Raw genomic sequence first — 18,272 nt, 5'->3', positions numbered from 1 at the left:
CCTCTAGAACTCCAGATACCTCTCCTGGGATATATAGTAAGGAATACTCCCTTCTGAGTAATCTAATCAGCATGTATATGTCATTGCTATTTACACAACTGTACTGAGAAAAATACATTTGCCTGGCTAGAACTAAGTTCAAGAAAAATGTGATCAGCTCAGAAAGGTTGGGTGGATTAAAAATAACTTCTCATTCACTTGTCAAAAGTCTGCATCCCCTTTCCAACACCCCATCAAGCATTTGACCTCCATGCACTCATAAGTCTGTACATTGAATCACTGTAAACTATCTGTCATGATTCTCTCACATAAGGATGAGAAATCACTGTGTTGCCTACAAAACAAGTTAAGCCTCCAGTACTGTTGCTTCTAGCTGTTAGAATCTAGCCTCCATCTCTCCACACACACTTTTAGCAGAAATACGGGAGGCTTGTGGAAGGAAGTCATTCCAAAGCTATTTGTGAGTTTGCCAAAGGGATTTCTTTGATTTACAAAGTATGAAAGATTGCCATTTCTGAATTCATTGTGAATGAGTTATTTCCCGTGTTTTGCTCAGAGGAAGTTCATAATGTGAATTCTAGTGTAAAAAAAACGGTATTAAGGAATAACTTTTTCACAACTGTTGATTCCACGTTTCTAGTGAATGTAACATTTGTTCTGTTTCTCGACATAGGCTGGGTTGTCGGATCTTTGGAAATTCTTGGAAGCCCAGCTAGCTTAGTAAGAAGTATAGGGAATGGCATAGCTGACTTCTTTAGACTCCCGTATGAGGGGCTGACCAGGGGCCCAGGAGCATTTGTCAGTGGAGTTTCCAGAGGAACAACATCATTTGTTAAACACATTTCCAAAGGTAGAGATCTTCCATTTCATTGCTCCTACCTCTGCCTTGTTTTCAAAAATGTGTTAAAGTTTAAAATGAAATTGCCTGCAGCTTTGTTTGCCTTGTTAGCTTGCAAAGAAATTCAGGAAGTATAACAAAGCTCATATATAATGTCTTATGTATTAAACAGATCACTTCTTGACTACAGTGTGCTAGAATGTTTCAAAAACTTCAGAATTTTAAACCTCCCATTGGGGAAACCAAGATTGGCTTGGCCATCATTCCATGTGATGACTACAGAAATATTAAAGGTGTTCAGTACTTCTGCTAAACATCAGAAATTCTACACTATGGTGCCTCGTCATATTTATTATTTCTAAAAAATGTAGATACAGTTGTCATAACTGTTGTAAGTATGTAGATACAGTTTGACTTGAAGGCAGATCTGTGTTTAAAACACAGCCAGCTTTTTTTATAAGGCTATATAAACAGTGCCATCTTGTGGCTTAACAAGGTCAGCAACAAAAATGGAACAGTTAAACTGTATGCTAGCATTTCAGATTCATGCAAAAGAAGCCTTTATAGGTTTGTTTTTTGAATCTTGGTTTACCTTTCCATCCATCCCCATTATGTTCATTTGAGATTTGTAAAAATTTAGGAACCGGTGAAAAATATTTCAACGAGCTGTGCTTGTCAATGGTAAGTCAGGTCTCGTGAAGGGCAACATAAAAGGTATAATATGCACTAATGAAGCACATTAATGCTGTTTAAAATAATAATAAATGTATGTTATACATGGGGAATTTATTCAGTTGAATTGCTGTTCTGTTTGTTGGTAGGCATAATATTTCAGTGAGACTAGAATATCTCTGAGTATTACATTAAAACAGTTTGATCTACATTCAAACATATAACTTTGTATTTAGGTACACTGACATCTATTACTAATCTTGCAACTAGTCTTGCTCGGAATATGGATCGGCTGTCGCTGGATGAGGAGCATTACAATAGACAAGAAGAATGGAGAAGGCAGCTTCCAGAGAATTTGGGAGAAGGACTGAGACAGGGGCTTTCCCGCTTAGGCATCAGCCTTTTAGGTAATGTATTGTTACCATATTTACTATAATTGTACTAGATATTTATGATCTACTCATTAGTATTTCATACAGTTATATGCAGGTTAGAAACATAAAGGCCAACATTTTCTGAAATGGCCATAGAGTTACTTATACAAGATATTGTTTTTATTTTTCCAGGATTAGGGTGAGTTTAAAATGTTATTTTTCATGTTAATGATTGCAGATATAGAATAAGTTAATATTCTCATGCTGTTCAAGTGAAACACTTTTATTGGTACATGATGTATGGCTCAGAATAAAAGAATAATTCTGTATTGGGCACACCGGCTTGTAAGCAAGTCAGTAAAAAGACGTCATTGTTCCAGTGTTTACTTTCCAGAGATTATAGGAAAACTTTTTAAAACTTCATTGTGTTTTCTACTGCACAATAGATATCAGAGATGCTTGTTATTGTTTGAAAACCTCTTGAGCATAGTGTAAATGTCAAGTAAACTTTGATGAAAAAGTCCACTTTTGCAAAGAAAGCCAGTTTGGTCTGGCTCAGTATAATTATATTAGTCAAGGAGCCAAATGGCTTGGTCAGAGGTGAAGATCACTATGGATATTTCAAAATATTATATAGAAGTTTGAAAACTAAACCGCTCTGGAAAATCTCTGAAAGGAAGTTTTCTAGTTAGAGCATTTAGGATTGGATTTTCTAGGGTACTTCTTTCTATTTGTCACACTAGCAGAGAGATGCCAAATTGTACTGTATTCTTTGGCAAAGTGCCTTAGTGTATATGAAGGAGTCTGAATCCCTTAGAGATCAAAGTGACCAAAAGCAGTCCAGAGCAAAAGGTTAGAAGAGATGAGCTTGAAAGGATTTGTCCTCGTTCCTAATCTTCAGTACTATATACAACTCCTTAATTTACAGCTGCAACCCTGAAAGCCCCAAAAAGGAAGTGGTAAAATGTTACAACTTCAGGTTAAGTTACTTAAAATTATTTTAAGCAAAAGCATTAGATGATATGAAGACCTGTCATTTGATAATGCTTGTAACCTAGCAATCTAGTGTCCTGAGAGAAAATGTGCATGAAACAGCAATGTCATATATTAGTAGCCGCTAACCCAATAGTAAATTGTTACAGATAATGTAAATTACCAGACAGTTTACAGGAGGGTTTTTTTTGTTTGTTTTATTGGGCTGGGGGCAGTCAAGCTGAGAGCTGGATGAAAGATTTCACTTTTGGAAGCATTGCAATAGTCCAGAATTGGATGCTGGTGAGAAATACTTTGGTGATCTGAGCTCAGTCACAAATAAGACCATAAGCCAGTGTGATGGCCACGCTTTTGGCCAACATGGTTGTGATTAAACTGGGGATGTGCAGAGTTAAAAGCATGAGCTGCTACAAAATGAGCTGAAGAGCCGACAGCCTCCCCTGGACATGGTGTAGGAGGGGCAGCCCCACACTCCGGGAAGGGACAGGATCTGAGGCGGAAGAGGCAGAGCTAGGGGCAGCCAGCATGTCTTGCCCCCATTCTTCAAAACTGCGCTTTGGTGGTAATTTAAAGGCCCCAATGCTCCAGACACTTACGCTGCTGAAGTGGCGACTACCAGGAGCCCCCGGGATCCTATAAATCACTGGGCCCCAAGGAAACTGACCTCATTGCTGCCCCCCATCCTGTCAGTGGGCCTGACTTGGGGCTGTAACAACTGATATCCTCTGTGGATTGGCACATACAGGCAACCTATAACACATACTTACCAGCAGGTTACACCACACTTGTCACATACACCTGTGCACAATGCACTAAGTAGCTTAATATTTTTTTGAAAAGCTACGGTGGTTATGTGAATACTCCTAAGTTTATGAAAATAACAGGATTTAGAGTTCTGGAGCCTCCTTTATTACCCAACAACTCAAACATTACACTGGAAGCATGAGGCTATTACTTTTGCACTTAGACAGTACTCATCTAAATACCAAATAACTTTGTGCTTTTAATTGTTGATGTTCCTCAAAATATGGAAGAAGAGCAATAGTTTACATGTTGGCTTAGACTGCAGTTGCAGCGCTGTTTTATTTTAAAATTTCAACAGACCCAAGAATAAGGAACTTGTACTCCTTGTCCTGTTTACAAATTCTTCATTGCTAAAGTAATACCTGCTATTCTTAGCAATAGAAATAATTAACTACCCAAATAAATACCTGTGGTTACTCTGTAACGGGAATTGATAAGTATGGAGCCTGTCAGTATCAGTGACGAATCAGCAGACAGAACAATTGTATCAGACACAAATCTTGATTTCTTCTTGATAACATTAAAAGGACTGATTCTCTTATATTGTATACAAATACAGTATGCACGTAAGTTTGTATACATAGTACACATACATTCCAGTTGTTACAAATACATCATAATGACATTTCTCCTCTGACCACTCAGTTTTAGAGGTATTAGAAATTTACCCAAAACATATTGAAGTAAATTGCTGCACTGCTGGATTTCTTTACCAGCATATTTATAGAAAGCTTGCAAAAATACCTCCAGTGTCTGTCTTGTCCAGTGAAGTGAAATGAATTAGTGTGTCTTTTCTCTCTAAGCAGACAGCTTTCAGAGTTAATATAAAGATAGGAGTTGCTAGGTCCTTTGTAGAAATAATTTCTATGTTTGCATAAATTAATAGAAAAAGGAAAAAAAACATGGTAAAGACCTATAGAATCAGATGGTCAAAGCAGCATAATATGTGTTAAAGTCACCACAAATGTGCACTTTGGGTAATTGCATGTCCAGATGTCCAGTTTTAGTCAAATACATGCACAGTTATCTCATTTACATATGTATTTGTGGTAATTGCACAGTAAAAAGTGAGTGCACATTTGCATACTTAACTTGCTTGGCAATCTAGCTCATTATGTCCCCAATTCAGCACGTGCTTAAGTGCTTTGCTGAATCAGGGCCAAAGTCATGTACTCTGTCTCCTTCTTAGTGCAAGTTGTTCCCCACAGTGCATTCTTAAGTGCTTCGTTCTGTCTCGTTTTAAATGACTCAAGCACTGTCAGGGTGTTGTTTGATTTGATTGTTATCTCTGGCTCGGTAGTTTCTTATTTTCTAGTTACGAGAAGACTGCTGGGTGTTTTCTGTCATATTTTTGATATCAAAAGAGTCTAGGCATTTTTTCTGTTATAGATCTAAATATAAAAGTACATAAAATATAAAAACGAGTTTGTGGAAGTTAGATTATATACTCCTTGGTGCAGCAGACCATGTCATCTTTTGCCTCTAGCATTAATCACACTATCACACCTTAAATAATAACTAATAATTATGTGAGAGAGAATATTGATGCTATGGGATGTTTCAAAAATCTTGGCTCTGACAAAAGACACAACATTAAATCAACTCCTTTTATGAAACAGAACATTTTTGAGTAATTGAACAGCTGTCTAACCCGAGAGAAACAGACGTTTCAGGAAGACTAGAGAAAGACTGTACACTCGACTCCACTTTACGCTAACAAGCAGTCTTGTTTGGTGATATTAGTAGAATGTAAAATGAACAAAGTAGCAATTTTGTAGCTAGACTATGTAAAGCCTGGTCTTTGGAAGCTGCTATTTCCATCACAGACCTTAAGAAGAGCTCTGTGTAAACGTGACTGTCTCTCACAAAAAGTTCATCAAATAATATATTACCTCACCCACCTTCAGAGCAGATAGATTTAAATCACCAAAAAAAATCATTGGTTTGAATCAATTTACCAAAATGCTAAGACAAGTTGTGCTTAGAGTGCACTTAATTTTGAAATGAGCTCCCTTGAACTCACTGTCATGTCTTTTTTTTGAGAAAACAAATATAGAATGGGGTTCTCTTGGAAAAGCTGAATTATGATGAAGTAAAATAGGGAATAGCAATTATGGCATCACCATCATGGTCTGTGGACATGCTGTTCCAAATATGGGTGTAAAAAAGATTTTTAAAAAGTAACCGTGTAATGATTAAAAATCCTAGCGGTTATACAGTTAACCATTTTGGCTGGTTGGAATAGGAAGGAAAGGATGCTGACAGGGCTTTTTTTATTGAAATCAGATTTTTTTAAATGATCAATAAAATACTAAATGTCTCATTAGAATAACAGTTACAATTAACTCTCATCACAAACATCTGATCTATACCTACTGTCTCATAATAATGACTTAATGGCTCTACTCTGTCCAGTCTAACTATTAGCTCTTGCTGCTAGAAAGTTCTGGGCTTTCAATTTCTCTTTCTCAGCAGACTAAAAAGAAACAAGTGCAAAGACAGACACAAGCTGAATAGGATTGTCTTTGTTCTGTGCTTATGTGGCGGTGAACCTTGGCCAAACATGGCAAAGGAGTTAGTTAAAACATTGTTTTAAAGACAAGAGAGGCAATATATAGGAAAGGATGGAGGCAGCATAGAAAGGAACAATAGTGAAGTGGACTAGAGAGAAAAAGGGAAGACATTATTTAGTACACACACGACCTCCTATACTTTCCCACGCTTTTGCCACAGAAAAACTGTCATGGCTTCTGGATGCAAAAGGGACCATTTCTAAGAATATATTGAGAAAATTCGTTCCCTGGGTTAAAAAAAGGAAAATGTGTCAAGTGTAAGCTATTGAAGAAGTTAATGCAGGGCCTAATTGCAAGAATGAAACGTCATAAGGAAAGCTGCTTATTGGAAGAAAATGATGTGGATGAAGATATGGATATGGCTGAATGGCTCAGTTGGTTAGAAACTTAAATGATTCACTTTGCAGTGTGTTATTCTTCAAGACTTTCTCTATGCCATTTAGTGTAAGTGTGATTTGACAAGTAAATTCTTAAGCTCTTTGCTGTATTGGATGTCGCTAAAAAAAAGAAAAGAAAAAAGATTATCTTAGCTAATCCTTATGGGTTGTTTAATTAGTTAACTAAATTTAGAATCTTATCATTCAAGTGTACAATACAGAAAGCTGCAGTAAGAGAAATCTAGAGTTGCCAGTTGCCATTAAGAGTCATTTTCTTATTTTATCTTGCATAATACATGCCCTTTATTTTGCAACTAGGGATGTAAAAGGTTTTTTTATTTTTCAATATTTTTAATTTCCGATTTTTTATTTTTTTAAAAAATAATCAGTTGCAGTGTAAGACTAGGGAAGTAAACAACTAGTCAACTATCTGATAAGCAAAACCAAAAGCTTATCGGATAGTCGACTAGTCCCTTGACTAGTCTCTGCCTCCTCCCTTGCTGCCTCTAATTGATTCAGCAAGGGGCAGGAGCTTCCTTTTAACCTGTCTCCCCACAGCACTGTTTCCGCTGCGGGTGGGGGAGGGTAGCAGGGACCGGGTGTGAGCCGGAAATCAGCTGACAGCTCTTTATACATTTAAAAATCAGAAGCGTAGCGTGGGACCCAGCACAAGCCGGGACTGCTGATTCCTGGCTTGGGCTAGGTCCCTCCACTGTGCTTTAGCATAAAGATCTTATCTTACATAAGGATGTTAAATTTAGTTTAATCAACTAATCGATAGATTTTCCATTGACTAGTCGATTAGTCGATAAGCAGAGGCGCCTCAGTGGGGTTAGATCCAGGAGCTAACCCAACTATAGCTCTGCCTTTTAAATGTATTAAGAACCTGTCAGTTCTTAAAATATTTAAAAGGCTAACGTGCAGCAGGAAGGACCCAGCACAAGCCTGGACAACTAATTCACAGCTCGTTTCAGGTCCCCCGCTTCCCCGCTGCACACCAGCCTTTTAAATGTATTGAAAGCCTGTTGGCTCTCAATACATTTAAAAGGCTGGTGTGCAACAGGAGGACCCAGTGTGAGCTGGGACAGATGATTTGTATTTAAAAGGCTGTGTATGTATTTAAAAGGCTGGTGCACAGCATGGGGGACCCTGCATGATCCAGGAATCAGCTGTCCCAGCTCACACTGGGTCCCTCCTGCTGCACTTTAGCCTTTTAAATATTTTAAGAACTGACGGACTTTTAATACATTTAAAATGCAGCGCCACAGTGGGGTTAGCTCCTAGAGCTAACCCCACTGCAGCTCCTCCGCTTATCGACTAGTCAATGGAAAATCCATCGATTAGTTGATTAAACTAAATTTAACATCCTTATGTAAGACATCTGTAGGTGGGGTGAAAGAAGTGAAGAAGTCACGTAATACTGGAGCTTAACACGACACTAAGTATTATTTTGTTTCTTCAGATGTGTTCCATTTGTACAAAAGCAAAGAATGGATGTGAAGAGCCCCAGTTTATGTAATGGGGTATTGCTGTATTTTAAAGTTAACCAACATGAGCAGCTGTTAATGATTAATGAAATGAAACTGAATTGAAAATTACATTTCTTCCTCAGCATATGGTTAAGAAAGTTTTGTAGCCTGACATTATAATACAAAGAGATAAAAATGTGGTTAAAATGAAAGATAGAGTAAGTGTTCATTGTAGCGCAGGGCTACTCAACGCACAGCATGTGGGCTGCATGCGGCCCATTACCCGTTTGTTTGTGCCTCGCAGTGTGGTTTGGGTTTACACGGGGCTTAACACATGGCCCACCCACCCGTGGGTGGGATCCTTTGAACATGGCCTCCACTAGGCACATGCTCCACAACAGCGAGGCGTCTCCCAGGTGGGGTGAGCATTGAAAGACGCAAGCAGACGGGCTGGCTGGAACAGATGGGTACTGGATGTCAGTTTTTCTAGCCCCATGGAGAAGGTGATGGGAGCGCCAGGGCATTATGGGGAGTGCTGACTGCTTAGCCTTGTGGGCAGAACCTGAGAGGTGCTGACTGGCTCGCACTGGCCACGTTTGGGTCCGGTGCCACGGCTTAATGCTTAATTTTTGTATTCATGCCCGTTAGTGTGAAAGAAGCTATTTGCATATATATTTGCATGCACATGCAAACACTTAAGTTGCTGCCCTCAGCATGTGCTGTGAGTAACGTTGTGGCCCCTGTGGCTTCCAAAGTAGAGTAGCCCTGCTATAGAGGATAGCTCTCATACAAACAAGGGGGGGAAGAATAGAAACATGTTTTCTGGGAAATGATATACACATAAAAGATGAAAGAAGTGTCTGTAATTGGGAGAAGGTTTACAGTGCTTTCATATTTCATACATTTTTGAGATGCAGTATTTTAGAGAACAAGAATAGGAGGAAATGTGGAAATTCTTTTTCCCCTATCTCATTTGTTATTTGGAAAATTACACCCATTCTGATCATTCAAAACCAGTGGCCATTTCTTAAGATTACTTTTAACCCACTTAAGGGCTAGTTAGCCTTTGTCAGTCTGGTAAATATATTGGGCCAAATGCACCCCAAGTGTAACTCCATTGAAATCAGTGGAATTATTACTGCATGCATTTGCCCCACATGCACACATAATGCCAGATACAAAGTGAGATCTCCAGAGTTTTCCATGTTTGAGGAGAAATGCATAACTGTAAGGCTGTGTCTAGACTGGCAAGTTTTTCCGCAAAATCATCTGCTTTTGCGGAAAAAATTGCCAGCTGTCTACACTGGCCGCTTGAATTTCCGGAAAAGCACTGACGATCCCATGTAAGATCGTCAGTGCTTTTCCGGAAATACTATGCTGCTCCCATTCGGGCAAAAGTCTTTTTCTGAAAGACTTTTGCGCAAAAGGGCCAGTGTAGACAGCACTGTACTGTTTTCTGCAAAAAAGCCCCGATCCCGAAAATGGCGATCGGGGCTTTTTTGCGGAAAACCGCATCTAGATTGGCCACGGACGCTTTTCTGCAAAAAGTGCTTTTGCAGAAAAGCATCCTGCCAATCTAGGCGTGCTTTTCCGAAAATGCTTTTAACGGAAAATCCAGGCAATTTCCATATCATTAAGTGGCTGCTTTATTGTGATATTTGCAGCAGGAATTGCAAAGTGAGAACTTGCACCCCGTGAATTGCTTTGCAGTGAGCAAAGGACTTCAGATTGGGGATGCAAAATCCTGGATAATTGGTTAACCAATTAAACTTACTGTTTATCTGGTTTCACATATTATTTATCCATTTAATTTGATTAAGGGAGGTCGGACACGCCGCTAGGCTGGAGCTGCCCCCTCAGCAGGCAGGAGTTACTCCAGCCCAGCCGAAGCAGCCTCTGACTGCAGAGTGCCTGGGCTGAAGCAGCCCCCACTGATTAACCAGAACTGGAAAGCATCACCCGTTAAGGCTAACCTGTTAACCTTTTACATTGCTACTTCAGACTAGGCAGCCCATTCTCTAATTGACGTTCTTTAACTAGCACCCTGTCACTTTGTTCAATCATTGTACTCTTAGTGATTTCCAAATAGCTTATCTATCAAAATTACAACAACTAGAGTCATGTCTGTGGTAAGAGGTTTGAATCACCTCTAGATAAAAGAAATGTACCTCCTCACATACCTGTTTACTTTTAGGAAGATTTAAATTTGAGTCCTCTGTTGATACTAAAAGCTGGAAAGGTCATTGTGTCACTTGTAAAAATTTGAATCATGCACATTAAAGTAAAATATGGTAGTTTTAACAAAAAGGTAACTGAAAATCCCAAAGTCTAATTCTACTAATCTTAATAGTATATCAAAAGTTGCATTCGCTGATGAATATTTCTGGTAGTGGAAGAGGATATAAAAATGATAGATGGAATGCAAGCAATTTTTATTCACGTGAAGTCAATCTTAGGTTTACATGAAAATTTCATTTCCATAACTCCTAGCCATCTTTCAAAACTGGTGGATGTTTATTCCACTCCCAGCATTTCCAGAAGCCATATATAGAGTGAACTAAATTATATCAAATCAGCAAAGGCATTTTATAAAAAGTAGTTGAAAGATTAAAAATGCATATTATGAAGTTAAGTGATTTGAAGGTTTAAAGAGAGAGAGAGACATGTGAAAGGGAAGTGGAGATGTCATCTAAACTGAAGTGAAGATACTGTTTAGATCATTGGTAAATGTATGCTAATTAGCTGTATAAAAGGGTGGAGTGCAATGTCAACCCAAACATAGCTCTGTTCCAGTGTTAAAATATGATCTTGCTCTGGGATTTTAATCTTTATTAATGATTGGTGATTCTTGTTTTTTCAGGTGCAATTGCTGGTATTGTAGATCAACCAATGCAGAATTTTCAGAAAATATCTGAGGCCCAAGCTTCAGCAGGGCACAAAGCCAAAGGTGTTATCTCTGGTGTAGGAAAGGGAATTATGGGAGTGTTTACTAAGCCAATTGGAGGAGCAGCTGAACTTGTCTCCCAAACGGGCTATGGTAAGTTTCAATGATTTTGAGATCTCAGTTTTAATTTTAAAGAATAGTCTTTAGATCTGGTCATGTGATACAGCCTGCTGTGCAGTTTATATGAATCAATAGCTATTTTCCTTGTAGAAAGTTTTTAAATATCACATCTAAATGGTTATAAATGTTGTCTTTCTCACTTAGAAGTCATCCTGTCGTGCTCTCTTACACTGAGTTCACAGTCTTGTGTAGCACCAGAAACATAGAATGTACCAACTATTAAGTCATTCTTGAAAGCCAGGAGAATTAGTTACAGAAACATATGTACTGCAAGAGAGTTTTCAACAGTAAATGTAATGCAGGAATAATATATCCAATTAGAGCATTATTTTGATGGTATTTGCTGTAATTGACCAAAGAAAGAGGTGTGTTTTCTTTAGATAAAGAATCTGTGAGGAAAAAAATGAATTATGTGATGGAAATATCCCATTTAAATTATAGTGCTTCCTGATAAGGAATTGAATTCTGATTTTGGATTTATAGATAGAACCTCTCTGGTCTAGCACACTTTGGTCTGGCAGCATCCGTGGTCTGGCATGATCTTAGTTAGCTGGATGCCCAATTATCTTATGTGTGGCCAAGTTTCCCACGGTCCCATAAAGTTTGTTTACAGCCATCAGTCCTGGTTCTCAGTGTTCTGTAGCTCTATTATGAAGGTCCAGAGAAAAACAATGAAAATTATTGAAGATCTAGAAAACATGACCTGTGAGGGAAGACTGAAAGAATTGGGTTTGTTTAGTTTAGAAAAGGGAAGACTGAGGAGACATGATAGCAGTTTTCAAGTATCTAAAAAGATTTTACAAGGAGGAGGGAGAAACATTGTTCTCTTTGACCTCTGACAATAGGATGAGAAGCAATGGAGGTTTAGGTTGTTCAAGGGAGGTTTAGGTTGGACATTAGGAAAAACTTCCGAACTGTCAGGGTGGTTAAACACTGAAATAAATTGCCTAGGGAGGTTATAGAATCTTCATCACTGGAGATATTTCAGAACAGGCTAGACAGACATCTAACAGGGATGATCTAGATGGTGCTTGGTCCTGCCACGAGGGCAGGGGACTGGACTTGATGACCTTTTGAGGTCCCTTCCAGTTCTAGTGTTCTATTATTGTATTTTATCCCTAAATGTCTTCTAAGAGCCCAGTAATCAGTGGAAGAGTTGGTAATGCTGCTAGATAATATTGACCTCCCATGGTCTGGCAAATTCCCTAATTCTGCACCAGTCAGAACCTCAGAGTGCCAGGCTAGAGAGGTTCAACCCTTACTGGTAACCCTTTATGAAAAAGGGATGGGCATGCCATGTAGTTCAAGCACTAACAGTAGCCATGGCAAATCCTTTCAGAGTTAGGTATGCATTTGGGGCCAGTAAAGTATATCAAAGAGGATCATAAAATGATCTAAACTTGCTAATAGAATTTGCTTCTGGTGTCATGAATCCTCAACTCCAAGACTAAAGTTAAAAAAAGATAGGATACACATTGAGGACATTCATCAATTAACTCCAACAATTTTTGTAATTTTTTTTTTTTTTTTTTTTTTTTTTGCTCCTAGAGTGGTGCTTTTAATCTGTCAACGTTTTTTGTCCCTGGAATATGAGAAGCTTCCTCAGAGCTAAATTTTGAAAAATTATCTCCACACTTCCCTTTACACATGGAACATCTCCCTGACGTAATTTAGGAGCTAATAAATAATAAATGACAAGCAAACATGCTTGGTAATCATTTTTATATCGTGTTAGTAAAAGGGCTTGTGTACAGCTCACTCTCTTCTTCAGTGGTTTTGCAATTCTGTGGGCCTTTTACACTAGTGTGGCTCTGGAATAATTCCTCCAAAATCTTCATTCCACAAGTGAAAACTGATGTCAGTGAGACCAGAATCTGGCCCTAAGTTGTGGGAACAATGTTCTTTTTGTTAACTGTAGAATTATTGTTTCTAGATTTAATCCCAAAGCACAATCATTATTAAACTACAAGAAATCCATAACCACAGGAGGACAGTTTTCACTGCAGATATTGTATACAACACATCATGTTTTCCATGAACATATGACAGAAAGAGTTAGCCAAGGAAAGACATAAAAATTATATCAATAATAAATGGCAATGTGTGAGAGAGAAACACACAACAGTGAGAGTGACTCTCAGCCACAACTAGATTGGAAGTTGGGTTTGTGCCTCTTGGGATGGACCTTGGGGTGGGGGACCACACAGAAATGAACACATGTTCTCTCTCCATCTGTAAATGACATTTCCACTTGCATAACACTGAGAACTTGAAAAAGCCAATTGTTACAAGTGGGAAGCTTCTTTTAAGTATTACCACCAACATGTGTGTTTAAAAAAATAAGTATTTTTTCAAATACTTGTGTTTTGTTTAAATTATTATCCATTTTATAAAAAGGAATGTAAGTTACTGACATCCTTATGTAAAAATGCTTATTGCTTCATTGGAGTGCTTAATTTAGCAGTCATTTTCCTCTATTGTTTACTTATGAAGGACACTGCACTATACCTTGTTACACTGCTCCTCAACTCTTAACCTAATTTGTGTCACTCTTGTTAAAGTATTTATTATATCAATGAAGTTTTTTCAAACAAGTAATTCATTGTCTAAAGACCATATCTCGTTTATAAAAATGTACAAGTGATCTGAAAGCATTCATGCTGTATCATCTTCTGCTCTTGATATTCTAGTTGGAGACCTGTTTAACTGCTTCTTGTAGTCTTCATTCAGTGCTGGCACAAAGAAAAATGTATAATAAATCAGATACCCCAGGAGATCTCATAAATGTATATAGATCCATGTTTAACAGCTGGTTTAAGTAACTTAACATTTAAATGCAGTACCTAGGCAAACTTCTCTTCTAATTTTTACCAATCATCTCACATATGTGGAAGTATTTTAATATTAAACAAGAAAGCTAACAGTAGTCTTGACTTTTTATATATAAATTGTACATGATCGGTCTGATCCCATTTTGGAATGATGGCTCTCCAGGGCATTACGTTTCTCCTAATTGCTAGTGTATGACTGACTTTTAGAACATTCTTTTGTTTTGTTTTTGTTTGTTGCTAAGGGTTAAATGCACAGCTATTGCATTGTAATGTTTAATGAATTATCTTTATTACAGCGTCCCAAGATGTGACATCAGTTTGTATCTGCACTATTTTATGGATCGCTCTAAACAGATGACATCACTGAAACATGTAACTGTTTTCCAGAAAACAACCATTAAAAATCTTAAATTCTCTTACCACAGGTATTTTGCATGGAGCTGGACTTTCTCAGCTTCCCAAACAGCGCTATCATCCAAGTGATCATCATGTTCAGCAGGCTCCAAACAGCCACGTCAAATATGTCTGGTAAAATTATTTAGACACTTACTCATTTTTATATCCACATTGTTTATTAATAGGTTCTGGCTCATGGTCAAGTTAACAGGCTTCTTCTGTAGGAAAGGCTGAGTTATAGCTATTTATTTAGGAAAGTTAAACACAAAGGTACTGCATAGAAACCCAATCTGCAAATGATGGACTGCTGATCTGCTTCCAGCTTGAGGACTGCAGAGCTAATCTTTATTTAATGACATTCAGTAAGTTTTTACTTATTTATCATTGCACTGAGACCAAGAAAAATACTGCACATCTCCAGAAATAGCTGTCACTGAAGATAGGTTTATTTTCTGCCTTGGATTTGGATCCAGCTTCTCAGGGTGATTTCTCTATTGGGATGAAAAATTGGTTGACCTAGGTGAATGCAATTATGAATAGCCATGAAGTTATTATGTCAGTTTTGCAGCAAATCATTAAGGAATTATGATAAACTTTTACAGAATAAATATGAAACCTTATAATTTAAATTTTACACATGAGTATTGCAGAAAATGTGGTATTAGTTATTTTAACAAAATAAACTTCAGCTTATCTTGTATTTTTAGGTGGGAGTTGCAATCTTAAGTGAAAACCTAAAAGAACAAAAGTGAGTTACTACCATACAAATCCAATTTCTAATACTGACTGTTTTTATTAAACAGGAAAATGCTTCAGTCTCTAGGAAGGCCAGAGGTCCATATGGCACTGGATGTGATAATTGTGAGTGGATCAGGACAAGAACATGAAGGATGCTTGCTACTTACATCAGAAGTGCTATTTGTGGTCAGTGTCAGTGAAGACACACAACAGCAGGCATTCCCTGTGACTGAAATTGAATGTGTAGAAGACCATCAACGAAAAAACCTGCTGAAGGTGCAGCTCAAACAAGAAAGAGTGCCTTGTGATTTGGAGGTAAAGACATTCAGTAATATCTTCATTTAAAGAAGCTTCAGCGGGTAGCCGAGTTAGTCTGTACACAGGGCTGGCCTTACCATGAGGCGAACTGAGGCAGCTGCCTCAGGTGCCAGACTGTGGGAGGGGGGCACCTCTAGGACCCAGAGTGTAGAAAATTGTGTCTGCTGCTGGTGCAGCAAGGGGGCATGAGGGTGCATTTGAGCTCCTTGCCTCAGGTGCCAAAATGTTGTGGGCCGCCCTGTCTGTACAGGAAAAAACAACAAATGGTCTGGTAGTACTAACAAAACATGTAGATGGTATCATGAGCTTTTGTGGGCACAACCCACTTCAGATGACTGGAATCATACAAAGGAAGGAGGAAATGAATACACTGAAAAAGCAGAGAATGGTGAAGTTAAAGAGCTAGAGTGCTCTTTCTCGGACTTCCTGCTGTGTAGATAGCACCAAAAGCCAAAATAAGCTGTTTCGACTTAAGCTACATAATTGATGTAGCTCAAGTTGCGTAGCTTATTTCGGCTTTAGCCCTGCTGTAGATGTGCCCTAACTGCCAAGAGATTGATGCTCTAATTCCTCTCTATGAAGCATCATAATCCCTTCATTATTTGTTATCCCATATGTACTTCCCACTCCCACAGGATGGCCTCAGTCTTGATTAGTTTTGGTTATTTGAAGCTCTGTAGGACAGATAGATAGGAAGACTCCTGTGGCTGCTTCTTGGAATTGTTCACCATCTGAGGGACTCAGTACCTGCTTTAGGACCAGTACTTGAGTTTGCATGTGTTCCAGTGAGTAAGTTTCATCTTCAAAAGAAACTTGTGGCGCTCTATGGTGTATTTCCAACACATGCAACCAGAAGACCTAGAAACTAGGGATATTCGTCTATGGACAGTCTTTGGTTTCTTATGAGCATAGTAATCGGGTTCCAAATGTTTTCAGTTCTGTTCAGTAAGGGGTAGATTTGGCCACAGATGTATCGATATCCACACCCTGATGAGCAATGTTCATGATGGGGGGTCAGAAAGCTTTTCTTAAAGCACTCCAGTCCCCAAGTTGCGTCACTGTGAGCTCCTGCTTTAGTCAAGGTTCTGATCAAACTGTGTCCAAGAAAGGAAACAGATGAGTGAAATGTAACTATGACCACACCAACATCTTGGGAAACACTCTGAGAACCAATTAAAAGTCACATGGCAATGTTGTGGGCTTTGCTGTACACAAATATGAGTAAATGCTGGTGAAATGGTGGTATGGGAATATCCACATGAGCCCTGTTAGGCCACCTGAGGCACAGAAATCTCCTTGGAATAGGAATGTGTCTGCCAAGGAGAAGGGAGTCTCCATCCAAAATCTCGTTTTCATCATCTGTTTTTCGAGCTGTTTGAGTCTGACTCTCCCTCCCCCCCCCATCTATTTTGGAATTATGAAGAATATGCATTATGTATTTTTGTCAGTCTCCCTACATTAGTGGCTTCAGGTGAATGCACATTCAACATGTTAAAACAAGTAATGAACTAGCATCATTCTACAATGGGACAAGGAGATTTGAATGGGCTCACAATGGTTAACATTTCAGAGGGGTAGCCCTATTAGTCTGTAACTGGAAAAACTTAAAAAACAACAAATAGTCTTGCAGCATCTTACAGACTAACAAAACATGTAGATGGTTCCGTGGGCACAACCCACTTTGTCAGATAAATGGAGTTTAAGGGGTCCAGTTTTCAAATAAATAGCACAGAGCTATTAATGGTTAACATTAATTAACATTAACTCTTAATGGTTAACATTAACAGTGATGTTGCATGTAAACTAGGTTTTTCTTCAATTATAAACAAGTTTGCACACAACGAAGTCGGAAAAGCATGCCTAAAATGAAGAGTTTTGCTTGCGGTGGAAACTCAGAATTAGTTACATTTTTAATATACATGCTTTTGGTATAGTGACTTAATTATTAATAAAGAAATGTCACAAGTGTTCATTTTCATATTTATTGTTTGGTTTTAGTATGGTCCCGTAGATGAGAAGTTAGGTACATCAGAGGCCTGGGGGTGGGGTTGGGCCTCTCAACTCAAAATGGCCCCAGCCTCTGTCATTCTCTGAGAGGGCCTGACTCCAGCAGTTAGGAGGCATTTGCATGGAATGTAGAACCAGGTTCAAGTGTCTGCTTCAGAATCTGGTAGAGTAGAGATCTGACTGTGGGTCCTCTGCATCCCTGGTGAGTGCCCTAATCACTGTGCTACAAGGTACGTCCATCTCTCTCTTTCTCTGGTGCAATAAATAAATTAGTTATACAATGAGGAACTGCTCCAACTGGGTGAGGGGAATCAGCAAGAGACTACTTGGTGGTTAGGGCACTTACCTGGAATGCTCTGAATCAGGCAGAATAGGGACTTGAACCATCTCATACATCCCAGGTACATACCTGACCATTGCATTGTTGGCCTTGGGTATGTGTTTGTCATTTTTCAAAAGTTCTCATTTTTGTTCTTCATTGGAACAAAAACCAATCTTGAAACCTTGACAAACACAATTTTTTACTGGTCCACCAGGCCAGGGATTTGAGAGCCCCATTCAGGATCTTTATGTGGGGGAGACTTTGGATCTTTTAAGGGATTTTTCCTTTTGGCTGATCTTATGTGGGACCTCCTCCTTGAGCTGGCTGGGTAGCTTTCTCTGCTCAGAAGCTCCTGGTTGGAGTCACAGCTCTTTGGAGAGGATGTGTCCTCACATGCCAGTTCAATTCTGAGCCCTCTGACCTGGCAGTGTGATGGTTGGCTAGGAACAGGCAGGATATAATTCACTCTCTGAAAAGCCTGTGAGTGCAGCCTCAT

General features: G+C 38.8%; 1 protein-coding gene across 6 annotated transcripts in view; it reads left to right on the top strand.

Moving 5' to 3' along the window:
• The window catches only part of VPS13B (vacuolar protein sorting 13 homolog B), a 1,005,617-nt gene that overhangs the window by 981,382 nt on the left and 5,963 nt on the right, over positions 1 to 18,272 (top strand). For all 6 annotated transcript variants that reach the window (XM_075920304.2, XM_075920302.2, XM_075920305.2 and 3 more), the window contains 5 exons: positions 674 to 850; positions 1,747 to 1,917; positions 10,961 to 11,137; positions 14,421 to 14,523; positions 15,195 to 15,444. In XM_075920304.2, coding sequence (XP_075776419.2) covers positions 674 to 850; positions 1,747 to 1,917; positions 10,961 to 11,137; positions 14,421 to 14,523; positions 15,195 to 15,444 — 878 coding nt within the window. The remainder of the gene's footprint in view (positions 1 to 673; positions 851 to 1,746; positions 1,918 to 10,960; positions 11,138 to 14,420; positions 14,524 to 15,194; positions 15,445 to 18,272) is intronic.

This window comes from Pelodiscus sinensis, chromosome 2 (genome assembly GCF_052426305.1).
Source record: "Pelodiscus sinensis isolate ZL-2025 chromosome 2, ASM5242630v1, whole genome shotgun sequence".
NCBI classification, from domain to species: Eukaryota; Metazoa; Chordata; order Testudines; family Trionychidae; genus Pelodiscus; species Pelodiscus sinensis.
Note: the sequence above shows the minus strand (reverse complement) of the source record. Positions and strands in the feature narration are given on the sequence as shown.